Raw genomic sequence first — 22,632 nt, forward strand, 5'->3', positions numbered from 1 at the left:
CAGGTGCTGACAGACCAACATCAGTGTTTTCACTTATGAGCAGTTTTATTCCTCAGTGTGAGACATAGAAATTGTTTTCACTGCCATATAACTATTAAAATAAAAAGAAGAGAATTTAAAAAGAAGAAATATAAATTGTATTTCTGAATCCAAGTCACTTATGGGGTGTAGCCAGCATTAAAATAATCACTAGGACCCATGCAGGCATCTATCTCTGAGTGAGGCAGTGCAGCACAGCGGTTAAGAGCCCTTGGGTCAGACACGGATTAACTGGTTGCATGATCTTGGCTAGCTACCAAGATAGAGTGACACAGGTGTGTAAAGCTCCCCAGCAGCAAGCCAGGGTCTTTATACACATACATTTTAGAGGATAATAGTCCATTTAAAAAACACAGCTAAAGTCAACAAAAATAAACAGAAAAATAGGATCTACTTTTTAGTGGAATCACAGGTTTGGGTGCTTTGGATATGTTTTATCATTATATAAGCACTTGCGGGTGTCTATATTTTTTTGAATATACAACATTTTAATGAGATACTGCACATTCCCAGTGAAAGGAATTCAATCTCTAATCCCTGGCTTCTGATCATATCTTTTCTACCTGCTGAGCTCAGGACGAACAGTGGAACTTCTCAGTTGAATTCTAAGGTTGGGCTTAAGCACGCTGTGCTCTCTGCCTTTGAGATTGCACCCTGATGGCCCCCCTCCTCCCAGGAGACCTAGTAGTGAGATGATAGAGTGGTGTAGTTTACATCTGAGCAGAGAAAACAGAGATGATTTTTAAAAGACTGTCAGTGAAGGGCATGATTATGCAAAAGAAAATACAATACTGACAAGAACTAGAAAATAAAACATGATGACTCTTCCATCCCATTTCTCAGATGTCACTACAGTAGTCTCCATTACAGTAGTCTCCACTCTTTAGGCTAAAGGTTACAGGTCATCCAACTTATGCCCTGGCCTCCTTCTGGAATTCTTTTACCTAGCAATTTCTGAGCCCACAGCTGAGCTATTTGTGACCCATTTGCTTCCACTATCTCATTTCTTGACCTCATTGGTAATCAGCTGATCAGGAAGACAATTTCCCCAGGGGTGGAGTGTAGTCCTTGAGTTATGATTTATGGCTATCCCTTATGTCCCCCTGCCCCCAGGTCCTGCACCTTTACCTCAGCCAGAAGTGGCACCACCAGGAGGAAGGAGGCAGTGAGTGTTATCAGCTAGGGATGGCACACATCTGCCCATAAGGACAATGGAGATGTCCCAGTGCTCCATGGGTCATAGGTCATCCAGCCAGTTCTCTACTGTTTCCTCTTCTTAAGATGCTTCTTCCCTTCTTTTCCTTATTGACCATAGGCATCCTTTAGACCACCCCTTTCAGAAAGCAATCCCCAACTCACCCTCTCCCTCCAGGCTGAGCTATGCCCCTTCCTCTGAGCTTCCATGATGCTGGGATTGGACCTCCCATAGCACTCACCACACTGTGCTGTAATTTCCTCTTTATGTTTCTCTGTCTTCCCAAGAGCTCTTTCAGAAACAGAACAGGTTTTGTGTTTTTTTTTTTTTTCTATATATTTTCAAATCACCAGCTACCACACTGCTTGGTTCATGGTTAACACAAAATAAATGTTTCTAGGGAATGTGATTACATGAACCCTAATATCATTAGAAGAAAACAAGATGAAAAGAAGTGATGTCTTGCTTAAAGTCAGACAACTGGTTACAAGGCTGGTTTAAGAACCCAGGTCTTCTGACTCCGAATCCAGTGCTCTTTCTATGCAGCTACTTCTGTGCCTGGCAACGATGGTGATGAGGAGAGCTGGCAGCAGCCTGAGTCCCCAGGTACCCTGGCCATCCACTGGGCATTGGGGAAAGGTCTTGATCAGTAGATTGAGTGTCCTCTCCTCTTTCCCTTACCAACCGGTCCCATCCCACCTTCTAAAGCAGTAGTTTCTATTCAAGTCTTCCAGGTGACCCAGCCAGGGATTAAGTCCACATGGTACTTGAGTTGATTTGAATCCTGTACTTAGAGGAGGGTAGGTAACTGCACATTCTCAGGAGCTCAGGGAGAAACTGGACCCTCGGCCCCAGAGCCCAAAGAAGGGAATGACCTTCCTAGTGAAGGAGGCAGTGAAGGTGTAGATGGGCTCTCGGGTGACAGCGTTGGTGAAGGTCACCCAGCCCACTTCATAGTCAAGAGACACCCGCACCTGCTGGGGTGGCTCCTTCAGGGCCAGTCGTGTGGGGAAGGAGCCCAGAGCGGAGATGAAGCCCCAGGCCAGCCTCACAGCCCACACCCCCTCCTCTGGCCGCAGCCGAAGCTCCCCCTTCCGCTGCACATCCTCGCTCACCACGCCCACCGTGCAGCTGCTCCCGTGGGCCAGATCTATACTCACCACCCACGTGTGTCTCCCCCCTGTGATGCCAGCGTGTGCCAGAACACAGGTGGCCCGGTCAAAACGCTGGGGGTTGTCTGGCGAGTTCTGCCATTTGTAGGAGAACTGAGCCCGCTGGCCGTCCTCGGACAAGAGGAGCTTGGGGTGGGAAGTCTGAGGGTCTAGAGAAATGTGAGCTGTGGGGATAGCCAAAAGAGACAGGTGTCAGCAGACATGTTATTACCTCCAAGGAAGCCCTAGAAACTTCCCCATTAGTGTTACTATTACCAAAATCATATATACTCCCTACGTGGACCAAAATGTGGCATCACCGGGGAACTTGTTAGATATACACTGTCAGAATCTGCATCCTAACAAAATGCCCAGGTGATTCGTACACATGGAAAGCCTGAGAAGCCTGCCTCAGAGGATGCGACAGCTCTCGTTTAGTTCCATGTGGTCCTTGGGAAAGCTCTTCTGCTCACCACAAATTGATTGGCCTCCAAAGTTGCGTGTGCCTGCTCGGATCTCCTGCTGCCGATACACCACATTCTCCGCTCTTCCCATGTCTATCCCGGAGAGCAGAGACATTTCTCCCTTCAGTCCAACCTTCATGATTCCTCCCCGCTTTCCTCCCAGAGCACTTGTGACTCGTTTACAGTATTCCCTCCTGCCAGGCTCTCTGGTTCACCCCTGGGTTATTCACTCTGCCTCAGTAATTCTAAAACTGTCGAGCCTGAGGACCACATTTTAACACCAATGATTTCTTTTTTTTTTTTTTTCCCATTTATTTATTTTATTGCATTTTACATTTTGGGGTACATGTGAAGAACATGCAAAATTGTTGCATAGGAACACACGTGGCAGTGTGATTTGCTGCCTTCCTCCCCATCACCTACATCTGGCATTTCTCCCCTTGCTATCTCTCCCCAGCTTCCCACCCCCCACCCTCCCTCCCCTATTTCCCCCCAACTGACCCCAGTGTGTAGTGCTCCCCTCCCTGTGTCCATGTGTTCTCATTGTTCAACACCCGCCTATGAGTGAGAACATGCGAACACCAATGATTTCTGCAGAGCCTTGCATTTTGTTACTTTAGTATTCACAAGTTGAGAAGCTTCTGTAAATTCAGATCCATCCATGGATTACAGAACCCCCTCCAACAACTCTGTGACTCCCAGGGTCTTAGGCTGGTTGATTGAGAAGCAACAGCCTTGCAGGGTCCATTCTGTTCATTTCTTTCCCACCCACAGGCCACCTTCCTTCTGTCATCTGTGAAATCACATCTGAGAGGAAGCAGGGGTTCCTCACAGTTCTAAAGATATGGTTATAAGCCCAGATCAAACCTCCCTTTATCCAGAAAGCATTCCCAGATGGACCTTATCCCATTCTGCGTTAATCTTTCTATCTACTCAACAGGCTTTCCATGTGCGTGAATCACCAGGATGTGAGCTTCACACCACTAATGTGGTATGTGTGTGTGCTTGTCCTTTCTTCATGGTTCTCCTGAGAACCTTACAAAGAATGTGACAAACACACACACACATGTATTCTATACACACGCTGGGGGTTGTCTGGTGAGTTTTGCCATTCATAGAAGAACTGAGCCTGCTGGACCCTCAGACAAGAATCTATATATATACATATGTATATATACAGTTATGCATATATACTATACATATGATGTATATATGTATGAGTATATGTATGTTATGACTATTGTAGTGCCCAATATAGAATCCTACAAAATTGTCTCTCCTTTTCGAAGACTTCTCATTCTCTCCCATTCTGACATAGGCTGCTTACCTGGCTCATAGTCAAACTCACAGCATAGTTTTTCTGTAAAGAAGAAATAAAACAGGATGATATTTTATTAGTCTTACAAAACCATCAGACACTTAACGATGAGAAAACTGAGGCCCAGAAAAGGGAAGGGACAAGAAGAATAAAGCTGGAATCCTCTAGACCAGTGGTTCCAAGCTCGCATCAGAATCACCTGGAGCACTTGCTAAAACACACCTGTTTCAGATTCAGGTGCTCTGGGGTGGGGCTGAACATCTGTATTTCTAAAAAGCTCCTGGGCAATGCTGCTGCTGCTGCTGATGGGAGCCCCATTGCCCTAGCTCGAAGCAAGCAGGGACCGTGTCTGCTTTGCTCACCTCTGTACCTGCAGAGCCCAGGACAGAGTAAATGCTCAAGAAATATCTGCTTAATGAATAGAGAAGTAGGTTCATTTATTTATTATTATTATTGGAAATAATTCTGGGGAGAGTCAAAGGTCAGCTTCAGGGTGACCAATCAGAATAAATGTTGATACAAGTTAGGGTCACCTCTGCCACCAGGGTCCAAAAAAGTAGTGTTAAGGTTATGATCAGTTAATAGTAGAGTAATGCCAGGGGCATTGATTAAAGTAAAATTTCCTTCACTGCCAGGCCACTGGAAGTATTTGCAGGAAGTAGACTTATGGGAAAAGTCCTTCTAAGGCGACATCATTGTGGGTGAGTCATTTAAAAATAGGTGGCATCATTCCTTCTGTCATGGTTAGTGAGGGAGTGGTTGGCAGAGAGCCATATCCCATTCCTCTCATTCCAAACCCTCCCTACTCCCCTACCACCACTCCCTGTTCCGGAAAAGGAAGGGGAGCACAGTTGCTACAGGACAGTCCAACTCCGACAGCCAGGCTAGCAGAAGGAAAGCGAGGAGGAGGGAGGGAAGAGCCAGCTACCACAGGGCAAAGATAAATACTGTTGCTGGCTATTAATTAACAACCATCATCAAAAACTTATCATGTATTATAAATGTTGCTGTGGGATTTTTTAATGTATTAAGAATGATATATTGTTAACCATTATTTTTCATATTGTTTAATGTCCACTGATCAGATTTGTTGAATTATTTTTAAATCAGTTTAATGTTTTGCCAGAAATATTCACCTTTATTATCTTTCTTCATTGTCGCAATATTCTAATAGGCAGATTTCATAAAAATCTGCAAATAAGGAAATCAAGGCACAGGAAGGACTAAGCCTTGCCAAAGTCACACCTTTTAGCAGCAGAGCGTGGAGGCCACTCCTAAGCCCAGGCTTGATGCCCACCTGCGCTCTGTGGAGGCCTGAGGTCCTCTTACCCAGAAACATCTTCATCTCCCTCTGCAGTGGGAGGACCTGCTGGGGGAAGTCCCGAATCCGCTGGCCCAGCTCTCGGGACACAGACTCTGGTTTCCGGCACTTTCTGGTTTCACATCTAGGAGCACAGAAATGGTTGGGTCTGGGAATTATTATCCTTAATAATGTCTCCAGTCTCAGCCGGTTATCTTCTAATAGGGCATGGAGGTGCCACTTTCTGCAGACATACTTCCTCTAGGATGAACCCCACTGCCCACTTTTGGGCATCTATGGGTATACCTGAGAATGCATTTGAATATGTTGAAGTTTATATGTAAATTTACATCCTTAAGTGAAAATGTTATATATTTGTATGGCAATATCTAGGCATGTGGTGAATGTATGTATTTTTATATGGGAAAAGAAAGAGAAACTATATTGCTTACCTTATTAGAGTGCTTCTGATATCCTAGGAGAAAGAGATACCAGGGATTCAGTTTCCAGCCTCTCCTTCCCATTTTCCTTTTATTTTCTTTCTTTCCTTTTTTTGTTTTTTTGTTTTTGTTTTTGTTTTGTTTATTTGTTTGTTTTTTATCTGATAAAGGGTCTCACTCTGGTCCCCAGACTGGAGTGCAGTAGTGTAATCATGGCTCACTACAGCCTCAACCCCCTGGCCTTATGCCATCCTCCCACCTCAGCATCCTGAGTAGCTGGGACGACAAGTATGTGCCCATGCCTGGCTAATTTTTTTTTTTTTGGTAGAAATAGGTTTTGTTATGTTGCCCAGGCTCTTCCTACTTTTTTTATGACTGGAAAAGACAAAATATATTTCTAGCCCTGGACAGGAAAAGGACAAGGCTAGAAGTCACAGAGCATTAGGGCTTACCCATCTTTAGAAATCAGAGCCCAAAGCCTTTATTTTGTGGATAAAGGTGGTGAAATGACCTTCCCTTGCTCATTAGAGGCAAAGGTAAGTCTCATATGAAGGTATTCTGTTTCTCAGTCCTGAGGGCATCTTTCTAAGTCATGCTGCCTTTCCAATGCCTTGTGAGGACCCTAATATCTTTCCTCCAGTGTGAGGAAGTGAGCTAGACTAGGACAAACTTCCTGACTGACTGGTGGATGGTGACATTTACATTATAGAGAATGGTTTGCAACATACTCAATACTTTTCAAAGTGCTACTTTCACTTCCATCTTACTGTTGAATCCTCACAAAAGTCGTGTGAAATATTTAAGGCAGGTATCCTCCCTATTTGGCAGATGATGGGATGGAGAGATGGAGACCAGAGAGCAAAAAGTGACCAAGGAACTCTTGGAAAAGCATGGACTAGAATTGAGACATTCGGATCCTCTGACCCACCTCCCACCTGCCATACAGAGATGTGTGAGTGAGGGAGACATGGCTTAGGCAAGGCAAAGATGCAAGAGCCACAGAACAGCACAGGTGGGGCAGGTTCAGGTTCAGGCCTCACCGTCAGGAGCTCCCTTGCTGGCCTCTCATTCTTCTCCTCCAGTTCTTCAATCAGAGCACTAAACCGGCAGATCTCCCCAGCAACCCGGAAATCAAATTCATCCCGTTGCTTCAAGATGTCTCCATCCAGGCTCTCCAACTGTGCTAAGAGGATGCTCTGCTGTTCCTCCAGAAACTTGCACAGATGTGAAAACTCAGAAATCACCTGCTGTCTCTTGGTGGACACCTGAGTCTGAGGGTGCAGGAGGAGAGCCCGGGAGAAAGTTTGCTTCTTCCTTCTACCCCGCTCCTCCTCCTCTTCTCCTGTCCCCAGGTAGATCTGGAACTGTGTCATGGTTTCCTTTTCACCTGTCATCCCATGTCTGGGAGCAAGATTCACAGTACTGTCTCAGCACCATCTGCTGTAGCTTCTAAAAGGGGTAGGGCTCAGAGGAGGTGTGGGGGGAGGTGGTGGGGGCACCCTACCTCCTGTCTTGTATGAAAAGCACATTATATGCACAGCCCTGAGCTACTTTACAGGCACAATCTGGTTTAATGTTTACAGTAATTCAATGAAGTCATGATGATTTTTACTCTCCATTTTACAGATAAGTAAACTGAAGTTGGAGAGTTGCTTGAGGTCATAGAATTAGTGTCAGAGTCAGGATTTAAACTCTTAATAACTTCAAAGCCCTGTAATCTATGTTGCCTCAGTTTCAGGAAGACACTGGAGCCTGAGGAAGGGGAGGGGTCTGGGGAGGGATGATGACCTACCAGGAGGACTTGTATCCTTTTATTTTCTCTTGACTGGATTTCTTGAATCTCCTCTCTTTCTTTTCTTAGACACTTAAGACACTTATGTATTTGTTCCTGCGGAGAAGGAACATAAAATACTCAAGATGGGAAATGATTTGTTCAGGGTTGTCATGTCATCTGACCCTCTGCCTCCAGGAATGAAATGGCTCCAGGAAAGGAGTCTCTTCCTTAGCTGACAATGCCCAAGCCTTCTCTGCCCTGAGAGCTTACGCCCTGACAGACTGCCTTTGAGTCTTGTTCCTCTTGATTTGTCTCCAAGACTTTTGATCAGGACTTTCCCTCTTTATCCTATGCCGTTAGAGGCTGTGACTTGGTTTTCCCACTTGAGTATTTCTTCAGGTTAAACATCCTACTTTGTTTTGCTTCAGGTAAGTGGTATCTGTGGTCAGTCCTGAGCTTGATATGCCCTGCACTGAAATCATTCCAAATTTCCGACTCATCCCAAAGAAACATGTGCAAATAGCATCCCTCCCTTGTTACTGGAATCAATTACCTGTGTATGACTCCAGAAGGGAGAAGAAACTTGGGTAATACAAAAATAATTGATAAATTGTTTTAAAAATTATTTGCTCCAGAATATGTGTGTTCAAAGATACCTTAGAATTCTCACTGTCAATTGCTAATTAACTAGTTAAGACATCCACACCCAGACTTGTACTAAAATACACAATTCACAGACAATGCATAAACAACTAAAACCAGCACACACTCATTTAGTGTCAGATAAAACGACATGCCACATATATTTACCAACCTGAATATATGTAAACACGAATTTATTCGCAAACAGGAACTCTCAGTTACACTTACACACTCAAATATATACACACTCAGACTCCCACCCAAACACACCAGACACACTTCTAAACACGCAAACATTAACACAGGTACACACTGTTTGTACAATCATTCCCTCAAATACAAACTTCAGACACATCCAATCCATGACACAGACACTCACACTCGTATTTTGGTCACTCATTCATTCAACAAGCATTTGTTGAACTCCCATTATCTGCTGGCCACAAGTGAACACAGAACACACTCAGAAAAAACATACACACAAATTTCCGTGCCTGGTCTACTGCCTGGGTGATCACATAAGTAAGGAGAAAGAATTTGGCCTCAGGGTGGCCTAAATAACCCACAACTCTGCTGTTTCTCTTAGTCCAGTCCACCCTGGGATCCCTCAGTTCCCCTTTCCTACCCTGTAGGGAGCCGCTGCATCCTCCAGGAAGCGCATGGTGTGGGTGGCATGCTCCCCAGCCTCTCGGCACACCACGCACAACTGCATCTCATCATCCTCACAGAAGAAGTAGATCTTTTCTCCGTGCTCCTGGCAGATGTCCTCCTCTCCCAAACCCAGTGTGGACACCAGCTGGAGGCGCTCAATGTTCTCTACCACGTTAGCCAGCTGCCAGTTGGGCCGGAAGCTCCCAGGACGGAAGGGTTCTTTGCAGAGTGGGCAAGTAGGGGACTCCTCTGGATCTGGGCCTGGGATCTCACAGTAGCGGGTAAGGCAGCCCCGGCAGAAGTTGTGGCCACAGTCGATAGTGACCGGCTCCCTCAGGGTACCCTGGCAGATGGGGCAGTTGACTTCATCTGCCAGGCTGGTCACAGAGGCAGCAGAGGCCATGCTGGTACTGCTGCTATGACTTCCTCAAAGTCACCCTCTCTGCTTGGCCAAGGGGGAAGGGCTGGGCCACACACTCACACACCCACATGTGTACATGGCTGGACACAGGCACATATGAAATATGCACCAGCACCCATATCATCACACACTTGCATCTCTGGCGGCCAGGATGTTATTCTTCTGCCAACAGCAGAGATGGAAAATAGCAGAGGAGAGGAAGGAAGAGGTGCTCACAGCATTTCAGAGTTGACCTTAGATGACCATAACCAGGAGCTGACTGTTCCTTTCTGTCCATCAAGAGACCCTCCAGTAGAAGCAAAGTGGTGATATGCCAACTGCCTACTTTCAAAACAAATATTTGTATGGGGCCAGGTGGGAGACTGGGTCACAGAGTGGAGATGCCACTCCAGCCTTTCTGCAATGTGGCCAGCTGTCTCCAGAGAGATTGGAGGTATCAGCCAGCCCAGGGTTTGCCCATCAGCAAGCAGGAGAGTGTGGGGACTCAGATAAGGTCCTTGTGCCAGGGTGTACACTGCACCAGCAACTTCAATGGTATTGCTTCAACTGGCCTGCTGCAAGCCTCAAAGGAGGCTGGAATATTCCCTATGCTGGCGAGGGGAAAGAAAACTAGTAATGGCCAGAATTTGCTTACAATGACAGTACATCTTACATTGATATAAACAATTTTAAAATATTATCTGATTTCTGTATCTGCTCTGCAACATCAGTGCTATCAGGATCTCCATTTTATAAATGAGAAAGCTGAGGTCCAACCAGGTCATTCAGCTTGTCCAAGGCACACAAGTAAAAAGGTAAGTGACTAAATAATTTGCTGTCAAATGTATGTCTTCCAAGCAATGCTATTCAACATAAATGCAATGCGAGCCACATATGCAATTTAAAATTTCCTAGTAGCCATAAAAAAATAGTCTAAACAGAGAAAGTAATTTTAATGATGTTATTTTATTTAGTCCTATATTTCCAAAACATTACCATTTCAATAGATGATCCATATAAAAAGTTATTAATAAGATATTTTACATTTTTTCATTTGTGCCAAGCCTTTGAAATCTGGTGTGTATTTTACACACACAGCATGCCTCCATTCAGACTGGCCACATTTCAGTGCTCGGTAGACACGTGTGGCTGGGGGCTCACGTATTGGACAGTCTAACTCTGGGCTGCACTCGTGGCAGGAAGAGCAAAGAGTGGGTGGGAAGGGGAGGTGATAAAGTTATTAGTGAAAAAAGAACAACCACAGGGGGCTGGGCTGATCACCCAGTGGGAGAATAGGGGACGGCCTGGTTTTATTCACAGACGTGAGTGAGCGGATGAAAAACCGTGGCTGCTGATCTTGATCTTGGCGTGGGGTGTGGGAAGAGCATAGGGCTTTAAGCCAGGAGGCTGGGATCGTCCCTGACATGAGACTTTCCAGCCCTGTGACCTTCGGAAAGTTACTTTACCTTTCAGTTTACATTTCTTTCTCTGTAAAATGAAAGTAATAATGTCTGTGTAGAGGGTTGTTAAAATTGAATGTAATAATATAAAAGTACCAAACCTTAGATAAATGTGGTTGAAATCGTTTATCTTTCTAATTGTTTTCTAATGTGTATCAACATAAATTGTTTGCATTATGGTTTCTTGCCTTCTCCCTGCTACAGTAAAAATCCATAAATAAATAAGACAGTCCAATGTTACCCAAACCCCAGCGGGGACTGTAGTGCCAGGTGGTGGGGGATTTGGGACGGGAGGAAGGGTCAGCATAGGCAGATGTGGTGAGGGAGGAAAGGGGAGCAGAAGAGGGGACCCAATGAGCAATCCTTACACGCCGACCTGCAGTGTCGAAACAGTGTGCCCCCACACCCTTCTCGCAGAGTCTCCGGAAGTCCACACCTCTCACTCCAGCCTGGACTTTGATGCTGCGGGCACGCCTCAAAGCCAGAAGTTTATGGCTCCCACCTGCTCAATCTGACAGGAAGCGTCTGCTCTCCAATTCTCCCCAGCCTCTGTGGTCTAGAGATTCTAGGAAATCCCATCTCCCTGTGACCTCATAATGTGCTCTTTTCTCCACCCCAGGGACCAGAAGGAGCCAGGAGTAAAGAACTGGCTTACTGGGCCAGGCGCGGTGGCTCATGCCTGTAACCCCAGAACTTTGGGAGGCCAAGGCAGGCGGATCACGAGGTCAGGACTTGGAGACCAGCTTGACCAACTTAGTGAAACCCCATCTCTACTAAAAATACAAAAATTAGCCGGGCGTGGTGGCATGTGCCTTTAATCCCAGCTACTCAGGAGGCTGAAGCAGGAGAATCGCTTGAACCCGGGAGGCAGAGGTTGCAGTGAGCTGAGATCATGCCACTGCACTCCAGCCTGGGTGAAAAAGAAAAAAAAACTGGCTTATTGGCCGCTACTGGGAAATGCTGGGTAATTCCAGACGCCCTGGAGTTTGGACCCACTCTGCTGATGGGTGGTGGCCCAGGGTTCTAGGGAGCACAAGAGGCGGAGCCAGGTGGCTTCCCTGTGCTGACATTCCTGCCTTTCTCTCTCAGCCTTGCAGTACTTCCCCTCTGTGTTTCCTATAATTGTGACTCGATTTCAGGGGAAGGGAATTCGCGTGGACTGAGGGAGAGGTCTGAGTGGACGGGCTGGGAAGGCACCGTGATGCCCTCAACCCCGTCCCTAAAGGTGGTCCAGGAGCCGCCCGCCTGTACCTGCTGTGCGGGGCCGCTGGAGGATGCAGTGACCGCTCCCTGTGGACACACCTTCTGCCGGCTCTGCCTCCCCAAGCTCTCCCAGATGGGGGCCCAGCCCTCAGGCAAGATCCTGCTCTGCCCGCTCTGCCAAAGGGAGGAGGAGGCAGAGACGCCCATGGCCCCTGTGCCCCTGGGCCCGCTGGGGGAGACTTACTGCGAGGAGCACGGCGAGAAGATCTACTTCTTCTGCGAGAATGACACCGACTTCCTCTGTGTGTTCTGCAGGGAGGGCCCCTCGCACCAGGCGCACACCGTGAGGTTCCTGGACGAGGCCATTCAGCCCTACCGGGTAAGAAGTGTGGCTTCACCTAGGGCCTGTTTGGGGCAGGATGATATCCTGTGATGAGGGGAGGGAATGGGGTGGGGATCTGGATGAAAGGCCTGGCTTCCACATCAGGGGATCCTAAGGCTATAGGAACTTTGAGACATTCCCACACTGAAGACAGATAGAGCTCCACTCTGATGTGCGGATGTGGGAACTTGTTCGCGGGCTGTGGGAACTTCAGCTCCAGCTCTCAGAGGACTCCACAGAGGTGGGGTGCACAGAACTAGAGACTTGGCTTCACTCACTGTGATAGGAAAGCCCAGTGCCGAGTGGGATCTTCTGTGGGTTATGGGCAGGGTGAACTTGTTCTCCCAAGATCCACACTGGATACGGGATTTACAGGGCCCTGACTGCCGCAGAGAGGTGGGAGGAGCTGGGAAAAGGAACCGGTTAGTGCTGCTCTTCTTCAGAAAAGGAGGGCGGCAGTAGCCCAGAATTGTGAGAATTCCCCGTCTGGTCTCCGGCACTTTCCATTCCCATCAGCCTCTCAGATCTCGCTCTTGTCATCCAGTCACCAGGTCTGGAAGTGGTTTCCTCAGAAACATCTCCTGAATCTTTAATTCTGACTTATTCCCACAGCCAGGATCTCCCCGTCTCTTGCCCAAACTTTGCGGTCTCCAGTGTATTCCCTGTCTCCGTTCTCACTTTTTCTAGTCACCTTCCAATCTGCTGGGAGACAGGTCTTCCTAAAACCCAAAGTCACTCCTCTGCTCAGAATCTGTCCACGTATCCCTAGTGCCCAAAGAAAGTCCAGTGTCTTTTTTTTTTTTTTTTGAGAATTTTCAAATGTATTCCTTAAAACTTTAGTCTTTTTTTTTTTTTTTGAGAAAGAAAGAGAGAAAGAAAGAAAAAGAAAATTTAAAAAAAAAAAGAAAGAAAAAGGAAAGAATAAAGGAAAGGAAGAAAGAGGAAGAGGAAGAGGGAGAGAGAACAGGGGTGTTGCTTTATTGCCCGGGCTAAAATACAGTCTAAAAATGGGTATGTCTGTAATTATGTTTAATAATAGAGACAAAAAAAAAAGAGGGAAGAAAATAATTAACAAGCAGCCAACCAATATTTCATTTAAGCCTGTAAATACGTGTGCTGTAGTACTGATAAGAGTATATATTTTGTGTATTTAAAGTGGAGAGCTCTATGAATGTTGATTAAGTCTACTTGTTCCAGATCTGAGTTCAAGTCCTGAATTTCGATGTTAGCTTTCTGTCTCATTGATCTGTAAGTCTCCCACTATTACTGTGTGGGAGTCCAAGTCTCTTTATAAGTCTTATATATCTGGGTATTTCTGTATTGGGTGCATATATATTTAGGATCTTTAGCTCTTCTTGTTACATTGATCCTTTTATCTTTACGTAATATCCTTCTTTGCTTCTTTTGATCTTTGTTGCTTTGAAGTCTATTTTATCAGCAAAAATTGCAACTCCTGCTTTCTATTTATTTATTTTTGCTCTCCATTTGGTTGGTAAATTTTTCTCCATCCCTTTGTTTTGAGTCTTTGTGTATCCTTGCATGTGAGATGGATCTGGATGTAGCATACCAATGGGTCTTGGCTTTTTTTGCCTGTCTGTGTCTTTGGATTGGGGGATTTAGTCGATTTGAATTTAGAATTAGTAACAATATATATGAGTTTGATGCTGTCATTTAATGTTGGCTGGCTGTTTTGCCCATTAATTGATGCAATTTCTTAATTATGTTGATGTTCTTTATTTTTTGGCATTTTTTTAGAAAGGCTGATACTGGCTGTTCCTTTCTATTTGTAGTGGTTCTTTCAGAAGCTCTTGTAAAGCAGGCCTGGTGGTGATGAAATCTCTGAGTGCTTGCTTGTTCACAAAAGATTTTATTTTTCCTTCGCTTATGAAGCTTAGTTTGGCTGGATGTAAAATTCTGGGTTGAAAGTTCTTTTCTTTAAGGATGTTGAATATTGGCCCCCACTCTCTTCTATCTTGTAGGGTTTCTGCTGAGAGATCTGCTGTGAGTCTGACAGGCTTCCCTTTATGGGTAACCCGACCTTTCTTTCTGGCTGCCCTCAGTATTTTCTCTTTCATTTCAACCCTGGTGAATCTGGCGATTATGTGCCTTGAGGTTGGTCTCTTGAGGAATATCTTTGTGGTGTTCTGTGTATTATCTGGAGTTGAATATTGTCCTGCCTTGCTAGATTGGGAAAGTTTTTTCCTGAATAATGTCCTGAAGCGTATTTTCCCGCTTGGATTGATTCTCTTCATCACATTCAGGTACACCTATCAAATGTAGATTAGGTCTTTTCACATAGTCCCATATTTCTTGGAGACTTTGCTCGTTCTTTTTTATCCTTTTTTCTCTAATCTTGTCTTTTTGTTTTATTTCATGAAGTTGGTCTTCGACCTCTAATATCTTTTCTTCTGCTTGATCAATTCAGCTCTTAAAACTTGTGCATAGTTTGCGAAGTTTTCGTGTTGTATTTTTCAGCTCCATTAATTCACTTATATTCCTCTCTAAATTGTGTGTTATTTTTAGCATTTCGTCAAACCTTTTTTCAAAGTTCTTAGTTTCTTTGCATTGGGTTAGAACAAGTTCTTTTAATTCCCAGAAGTTTCTTATCATCCACTTTTTAAAGCCTGCTTCTGCTAATGGAACACAGTCTTTCTCCATCAGGCCTTGTTCTGTTTCTGATGAGGAACTGTGATCCCCTGCAGAGGGAGAGGCGTTCTGAGTTTCGGTATTCTCAGCCTTTTTAGGCTGTTTTCTTCCCTTCTTTATAGATTTATCCATCTGTGGTCTTTATAATTACCGTCTTTATAGTTGGGTTTCTGAATGGACGTCCAACTTGTTGATTCCCGGCGCTAGAATCTGAGCAACCCACTGCGCCGGCCAAAATGGTGGCTGAAAGTCCAGTGTCTTTAGCAAAATATTCAAGGCCCTTCGTAGTCGGGATCCTGCCTCCCTGTCCAGCCTCATCGCTCAGATGTGTCCAGCCAGACTGAGCTGCGCTTGCTGTTTTTTCCTGAACTGTCTTATTCATTCCTGCTTCCAATACTTTTTGCACTCAGTCTCTTTCTCCTAGAATACTCTTCTCTCCTCCTCCCATCTCTCTCTCTCTCTCTCTCTTTGAGACAGAGTCTCGCTCTGTCACCAGACTGGAGTGCAGTGGTGTGATCTCAGCTCACTGCAACCTCTGCCTCCAGGGTTCAAGCAATTCTCCTGCCTCAGCCTCTCTAGTAGCTGGGATTACAGGCATGCATTACCACACCCAGCTAATTTTTGTATTTTTAGTAGAGACAGGATTTCACCATGTTAGCCAGAATGGTCTTGATTTCATGACCTCACGATCTGCCCACCTCAGCTTCTCAAAGTGCTAGGATTACAGGCATGAGCCATCACACCCCGCCTCTCTCTTCTTAAGTACACAATTCAGGAGCACTAAGTCGTTTTCTCTCCCTCTCTATTCAACTGGAAATGTATCTTTCAAGGCGCACTGTAAATGTTTTCTGCTTTCTAAACCTTCCCTTAGGCCTACAGGCAGAGCTGTCCTCTGTGTTCCCATCTCACTGTGTGCACCCCTGAACTACTGCATTTATCTGTCTGTATTTTAATCACTTGAAACTGACTTATTCCTAGATAGTGATCTCTTTAGGAACAAGGACTGGGCCTTTTCCACCTTCGAATCCCTCAGCACTCAGCCGTGTGCCCAGGATGTGGTAATTAATATTTGTGAGTTGAATTATGAATTCAGCCACCTCTGTCCACCCATTCTTCTCCCCACAGGATCGTCTCAGGAGTCGACTGGAAGCCCTGAGCATGGAGAGAGATGAGATTGAGGATGTAAAGTGTGGAGAAGACCAGAAGCTTCAAGCACTGCTGGTACAGGCCACATCACTGGCTACCTTTTCCTTTGAAGGTTTTTCTTAACAGACTCTGGGGAAAACTGTTGGCTGGTATCTGTTGCCTGGCTGAAAAGAACTGGCAAACTACTCTCATTCACCTTCCTGTGGCTGCACAAAGGCATTTGGGATCTCAGACCATCAGCACTGGAAGTGGTTCTGATGTCTTCTAATACAAGATCCATCTTACATATCACATTTTACAGAGCAGAAAACTGAGGTCCAGAAAAGCAATGTTCTCAAGGCCACATAGCAAAGCCCAAGTTCATAATGAACCTGGATCTCTTGACCCTTAATCCATTGTTCTTTCCATCCTAGTCTGTCTTCCTAAATACACCACCTTCAGATGGGAAGCTTGGCGTCAGAAGGTGTATATTAGTGTCAGGGTTCTAGTCCTGACCAAGGTTGACCTTGAGGACAGTAGGCTGATGGTGTGGCTGCATCTGGCTCCCTCACGCCTCTTTTTTCATGCTATAAAGTTATGGAGGAATCGGAGTGTGGGGATTTCTGGTACCTTGACCAAGGAGACAATATGGGGACAAAACAATCTCTCCACCATCCCTCAGCTCTCATCAAAGTATGCCCTATAGAGGGTGATTTCCATGGCTAAGACCAAAATCACACACTCTCCCACTAAGGTGTATTGACTCCAATCACAACTTTCTTTGGTCTCTAAGAAATGACTACAGTCTTCCCCACCTAACTCTAAGAAGGTATAGTAGGGTTAAGATGGTATTGTAGTTGTGGAAATATTTTTGAAAAGTTCAACATTGTTCTGAGAGCAGAATGTAGCGTTATTAGAATCTCTAGCTAAGGCAGAAGCACAGCCCTTGTCATTGGTAAGTTCATCCTGAGACCTATCTTCTTCTAGGCGTATTCACAGGTGGAATGAGTCTCGGAACTAGTTACTCCCTATTCCTCTTAATCAATAAGAAGTACATAGATGATCATCCTGGGCACTATCTCTGAGCCCCTTCCTAACCATGTCTGTCTTTTATCCCTTGCAGGCTCAGATTGAAAGCAAGAAGCATCAGGTGGAAACAGCTTTTGAGAGGCTGCAGCAGGAGCTGGAGTACCAGCAGTGTCTCCTGCTGGCCAGGCTGAGGGAACTAGAGCAGCAGATCCGGAAGGAGAGGGATGAATACATCACAAAGGTCTCTGAGGAAGTCACCCGGCTTGGAGCCCAGGTCAAGGAGCTGGAGGAGAAGTGCCAGCAGCCAGCAAGTGAGCTTCTAAAAGTGAGAGACACCTCACACTTGGTGGGATAGGAGTGGGACTCCATGGGAAGGGGGTGGGCACCACGCTGTGGGCTGGAGAGAGGCAGAAAAGGGAAGTCGAGAGAAGTTATGGGAATGCAGACCCAGAGGGGCTGGAGACTTGCCCAAGTGATACAATGTGGTCATGTTAAGGGCTTTAGGGTCAGACAGTCTTGGATTTGAATGTTGGCTCTTCCAATTGTGTGACTTGAGTGAGTCTCTTAAGCTCTCTAAACATGGGGATGACAACAGCACCTCCCTCATAAAGTTGTTGCAAACTTCTAACATTCCATATAAAATGCTTAGCATGGTCCCTGGTACACAGAAAGAACTCAATAACTGATGTCTGCTGTGGTTATGAATATGTGATCCCGGTTCACATCAGGTTCAGCTGATAACTGAAGGCAGGTCCCTGCTCTCCACCACTTCCTAATCACTGCAGACACAACCCACCCACAATAAGGCTGAAACAGAGAAACCAGCACAAATGAACTGACTACAGAGGCACAAATTAGTAGGAAAGCGTTATGTAAAAGAACAATTGAATGAGTAGGTAATTGAACAGGACAGCTCTCTGCAGGAAGAGAGTTTTTAGCTCACATTTTAAGGAAAAAAGGATGTACACAATCCCTAACAGGAACGATTTATGAAAACTAAATGCATGTTCTTGTCTTTCTTTTGTAGGATGTCAGAATCAACCAGAGCAGGTAGGGTCCACTCCCCAGTCCTGCCTCCTTTCACTCAACATGAAGACTAAAGGGGCAGGGGCAAGGGCAGGGGCAGGGGCCCTTACTTCCACCCACTTCCCCTCTTCCAGGAAAGCAAAGGCACTCTGGCAGACACTGTCTCATTCACCCGTGCACAAACAGTCCAAACTCACTAAAGATTTGTGTTCTAAAGGTTAATTTTTAAACTAATTGGTTGGTATTGGGGACACATTTTTCCCCTAGAAGTGAAGTTATAAATGATAATCATGTTTTAGGTTGATCCAGGAACATTTATTTAATCTATGCAATTATTAGTACTTGAGTCAGTATCTAACACCATTTAAAATGTAATTCAAAGGGGAAATGCTTTCTGTAGACTATGATAAGCATGGAAACCAGGAATACCAGCCTATTCTTTCATTCATTCATTTTTTTACACACATCTCTTGTTTCCTTCAGAATTTTCTAAAGCTGCTGCCAAAAGACAGCCAGCAGGAGCCAGAGGCATTGTAAAGGCATGCCCCTTTCCTTCCCTGTCTGCTGCAAGCATTAGCAGTCTGCACTGAGATGAGAAGAGGTGTAGTGACTAGGGAACACTTGTCACGTGCTTTGTGCCTATTCATGCACAGGGAGGATAAGCCCAGGGTCCATGAATCAGGAAGTGTCTTCAAACATACTTTTCAAAGAGTATTAGAGGTTTAGATCTAGAAGGGCTTGGAGATCTTCCAGTCTGATGAAACTGAGACCTGGGGGGTGAAGAGTGCTCAAGGTCATGCAGCGAGTATCTAATGAGGACTGAGCTGGGACCAGAATCAGGAGCTTTTTCATTGCAATATATATTTTCTTTTATCTTGTTTCTCTTCCCTTCTAGCCTCTTTTCTTTTACAAATAGTAGTGCACAGAAGGGTAGTTTAAAGCTGTTTTCAAATGGTACCCTGTTGCCCTCTAGAGGCTTTAATGGGTAATGATCTCTGTCCCTCAGCCCACACAAGTCCAAACACTCTCCTACAGGGGCCTACTTCTCCAATTCTTGAGAAGTAATTATTGTTAGTTCCTCTTAGGTTAACTGAAATGCCTACAACTTTACTAACTACACATTTCTAGCAAAAGTAAATAAATGATACTCAATCTGATTGATTATTCACCACAGACATCAGATCATTCTTTAGTTTGATTTTTTACCTTCACTGGGTCTCACCCAAACATTTGTTTTTGGAATTTGGAGCTAACTGGTTATCAACCTGTCTGCAGGTGTGAGATGAAGACTTTTGTGAGTCCTGAGGCCATTTCTCCTGACCTTGTCCAGAAGATCCGTGATCTCCACAGGAAAATACTTCCCCTCCCAGAGATGATGAGGATGTTCTCAGGTAAAGGGGAAGGAGCCTCAGTTTTCCCCAGTTCCATTAGCTGCCCTCCTGCCTTCCACCCATCTCCATTCTTCTCTGCCTTCAAAAACTGGCTCAAGACATCTTCCCTCCCCAGATCCTTCCCTTAGTGATCTCAACTGACTCAGGGGCACCATTCCCAGAGCATCTCTTCCACTTCCTAAGGACAGGTTCTGGACTGAGAGTCCAGGAGGGTGAGGACCACTTCTCCTCCACTAGTCCACAGCAGAAGCCACAGCCTCTGTCCTCATCTTCACATTGTACTCAAGACACCTTGCCCCTGGGGATACCTGTAAGAAGTAATAAGTCACAGATCTCTCTTTCTATTTCTGCTTCCCTCAGAAAACTTGGTGCATCATCTGGAAACAGATTCAGGTAAACAGCTTGGGATTTAGGGTCATTCTTCCATTCACCCATTCAGTCCATGGCAGCAAACAGAGCAATATAATGCATGAATTCTGGAGCGTGATTGCTTGGGTTCCTGATTCAGCTTTGGTAGCTCTGAGACACTGAGCTAGTTATTAAGCCTCTGTCCCACAATATTTATTTATCAGTAAAATGAAGGGGAAAAAAGTACTGTACCTGTCCCATAAGTAGCTGTGAGGACAAAATGAATTAACACATGCAAAGAGCTTAGTATATTACCTGACTCATAGTAAGTGCTTAATTAATGTCATCTAGTTGTATAGATAATACTGGTTAAAAAAATATCAAGCCCTAGATTTCTAAGCAGCATTGTGCTGGACTCTATTGATTTGAACAAATAATGTTCAATTTTTAAAATCACATTTGTTTTTAATTGGTGCTTAATTTAGAAATTGTTTCCACAAGCATCACCTCACTCTGGTATAGATCAGTGCTTTTCAAACCCGACATGCAGAAAGGTCTCCTAGGGATCCTGTTAAAATGCAGATTCTGATTTAGTACGGTGGGATGGGGTCCAAGATTCTGCATTTCTAACAAGCTCCAGGGCGATGGGGTTGCTGCTGGCCCCTCCCCCTACACTTTGAGAAGCAAACCCTTGCAGCACCACTTGCCGATTAGGTAGAAGGACTGTTCAGAGAAGTGGCCCAAGAGCAGGCTGCCCCAGTCAGTGCTCCTAACTCCCTCTCGCGTTGCCTGCTCTAGGAGCAGCTGTGGCTGCCGCCCGCTGTTGAGGTCTGCGCCCTCCTCCCTCTAGGGGTCATCACTCTGGACCCCCAGACCGCCAGCCGGAGCCTGGCCCTCTCGGAAGACAGGAAGTCAGTGAGGTACACCGGGCAGAAGAAGAACCTACGAGACAGCCCCCTGCGCTTCGACGGCCTCCCGGCGGTGCTGGGCTTCCCCGGCTTCTCCTCGGGGCGCCACCGCTGGCAGGTGGACCTGCAGCTGGGCGACGGCGGCGGCTGCACGGTGGGGGTGGCCGCGGAGGGGGTGAGCAGGAAGGGGGAGATGGGCCTCAGCGCCGAGGACGGCGTCTGGGCCGTGATCATCTCGCACCAGCAGTGCTGGGCCAGCACCGCCCCGGGCACCGACCTGCGGCTCAGCGAGATCCCGCGCGGCGTGGGCGTCGCCCTGGACTACGAGGCGGGGCTGGTGACCCTCCTCAACGCCCAGACCCGGGAGCCCATCTTCACCTTCACTGCCTCTTTCTCCGGCAAAGTCTTCCCTTTCTTTGCCGTCTGGAAAAAAGGTTCCTGCCTTACCCTGAATGGCTGAAGTGGGGCGCGCGAAAGGCAGTGAAGCGGGGACCGTGGCGCCCTGGGATCCAGCTCAGCCCCTGGCCAGCTCGCGGCCCGGGTGGACCCCTGTGCCCGCGTGAGGCGAGAGGACAGGGGACCTAAGTCTGGAACAGCCGTTGTTTTTACTTTATCTTAGGCCCTCAGCTCCCTGACGTCCTGAACGTCCCCGTGACGCTGCGGCCTTCTCTGCACCTTCCAGTGCAGAACCACAGGGGACTCGGCTTAGGGCAGCAGCCAACCTAGGAACCCGAGGGCTTTGGGGTGCGGGGAGAAAAAAAAAACCTAAAATAAAATGTTTAAACTGCTTCAAAATAATCATCGTGGGAATAACCAGGGTTTTGTTGCACTTGCATTAATTTATACAGTTAACTTCGTACTTTGACACACACCTGAAGATCCCTCCACCTTTGTAGGGCTTAGGGCCTTTTCAGCAGCCCTGGGTGGACCCCAGGGTCCCTTCCTTTCCCATCCCTACTGGTCATTTCTCTAGACTTGCAGAGAATGTCCTAAGAAAGTGTGACTCACAGACCTCTGCATTCCATGTGTCTAATTAGTGTGGATGAGGCTGAAGGCTTAGATCCAGTGGAATCTGCCTGTGTTGGCAATTTGGGGCAGAGATGGGTTGGGGGAGTAGATGCAGAGAGGATGGGTGCTGATCCCTCTGTGACCAAGACACAGTCCTGTTCCTTGTTTTACTCAGGACACCCCTGATGACAGTGGGACAATCACCAGGCCCCACTGTTAAATAAAATGAGGCTTTTGCTCAGGTCTAACTAACCTCTCAATATTGCTGTTATTATTTGAACACAGAAACAGACCACAGGTTAAAATAACTTTACAAAGCAAAGTGTAAATCCCTATACAGTTGATGGTTGCCCCAACCCCTACCCTTTCTCCTCTCCAGTGGAACACTCATTCTCACCTCCCACCCTAACCTCTGAAAAAATCTGCCTTCAACTGCACTCCAGGTTCCCTGTAGTGTAAGACGATACTCTACGTACAAGAACACCTTAGGGCCGGCATGGTGGCTCACACCAGTAATCCCAACACTTTGGGAGGCCAAGGCGGGTGGATCACTTGAGGTCAAGAGTTCGAGACCAACATGGACAACATGGTGAAACCCATCTCTATTAAAAGTACAAAAATTAACTGTAATCTTAGCAACTCAGATGGCTGAGGCAGGAGAATCACTTAAACCTGGGAGGCAGAGGTTGCAGTGAACCAAGATCGCACCACTGCACTCTAGCCTGGGTGACA

The 22,632-nt window shown here is 46.1% G+C and overlaps 2 protein-coding genes across 4 annotated transcripts; one reads left to right on the top strand and one right to left on the bottom strand.

Annotated features, from left to right (window-relative positions):
• Positions 1-22: 22 nt before the first annotated feature.
• TRIM10 (tripartite motif containing 10) lies at positions 23-9,731 on the bottom strand. 2 transcript variants are annotated; one of them, XM_032271843.1, is made up of 8 exons: positions 8,949-9,731; positions 7,700-7,795; positions 6,948-7,178; positions 5,920-5,942; positions 5,497-5,612; positions 4,177-4,209; positions 2,395-2,570; positions 23-2,018 (listed from the first exon to the last, which is right to left on the bottom strand). In XM_032271843.1, the coding sequence occupies exons 1-8, from the start codon at positions 9,375-9,377 to the stop codon at positions 1,956-1,958; spliced, it is 1,167 nt and encodes a 388-aa protein (XP_032127734.1). In that variant the 5' UTR covers positions 9,378-9,731; the 3' UTR covers positions 23-1,955. The 2 variants fall into 2 exon arrangements, with proteins under 2 accessions (XP_032127734.1, XP_032127733.1); XM_032271842.1 differs by having other exon boundaries at positions 23-2,570.
• Positions 9,732-9,766: 35 nt separating this feature from the next.
• Positions 9,767-21,702, top strand: TRIM15 (tripartite motif containing 15). 2 transcript variants are annotated; one of them, XM_032271845.1, is made up of 8 exons: positions 9,767-10,189; positions 12,353-12,416; positions 16,191-16,286; positions 17,314-17,544; positions 18,247-18,269; positions 19,521-19,636; positions 19,997-20,029; positions 20,835-21,460. In XM_032271845.1, the coding sequence occupies exons 1-8, from the start codon at positions 10,131-10,133 to the stop codon at positions 21,350-21,352; spliced, it is 1,140 nt and encodes a 379-aa protein (XP_032127736.1). In that variant the 5' UTR covers positions 9,767-10,130; the 3' UTR covers positions 21,353-21,460. The 2 variants fall into 2 exon arrangements, with proteins under 2 accessions (XP_032127736.1, XP_032127735.1); XM_032271844.1 differs by lacking the exon at positions 9,767-10,189 and having other exon boundaries at positions 11,875-12,416; positions 20,835-21,702.
• Positions 21,703-22,632: the final 930 nt, after the last annotated feature.

Source organism: Sapajus apella, unplaced genomic scaffold (genome assembly GCF_009761245.1).
Source record: "Sapajus apella isolate SASKATOON/1434 unplaced genomic scaffold, GSC_monkey_1.0 scaffold252, whole genome shotgun sequence".
NCBI classification, from domain to species: domain Eukaryota; kingdom Metazoa; phylum Chordata; class Mammalia; order Primates; family Cebidae; genus Sapajus; species Sapajus apella.

Bases quoted from the DNA above. Each gene is read 5' to 3' on its own strand.
- TRIM10 (XM_032271842.1), bottom strand. From the start codon at position 9,377: ATGGCCTCTGCTGCCTCTGTGACCAGCCTGGCAGATGAAGTCAACTGC. The intron at 7,796-8,948 runs GTAGGAAAGGGG...CCTTCTCCGCAG, and splicing joins ATGCAGCGGCTCCCTACAGG to GAACAAATACATAAGTGTCT. The intron at 7,179-7,699 runs GTAGGTCATCAT...CTGCACCCTCAG, and splicing joins AAAGGATACAAGTCCTCCTG to ACTCAGGTGTCCACCAAGAG.
- TRIM15 (XM_032271844.1), top strand. From the start codon at position 12,036: ATGCCCTCAACCCCGTCCCTAAAGGTGGTCCAGGAGCCGCCCGCCTGT. The intron at 18,270-19,520 runs GTAGGGTCCACT...ACCTGTCTGCAG, and splicing joins GTCAGAATCAACCAGAGCAG to GTGTGAGATGAAGACTTTTG. The intron at 19,637-19,996 runs GTAAAGGGGAAG...TGCTTCCCTCAG, and splicing joins GATGATGAGGATGTTCTCAG to AAAACTTGGTGCATCATCTG.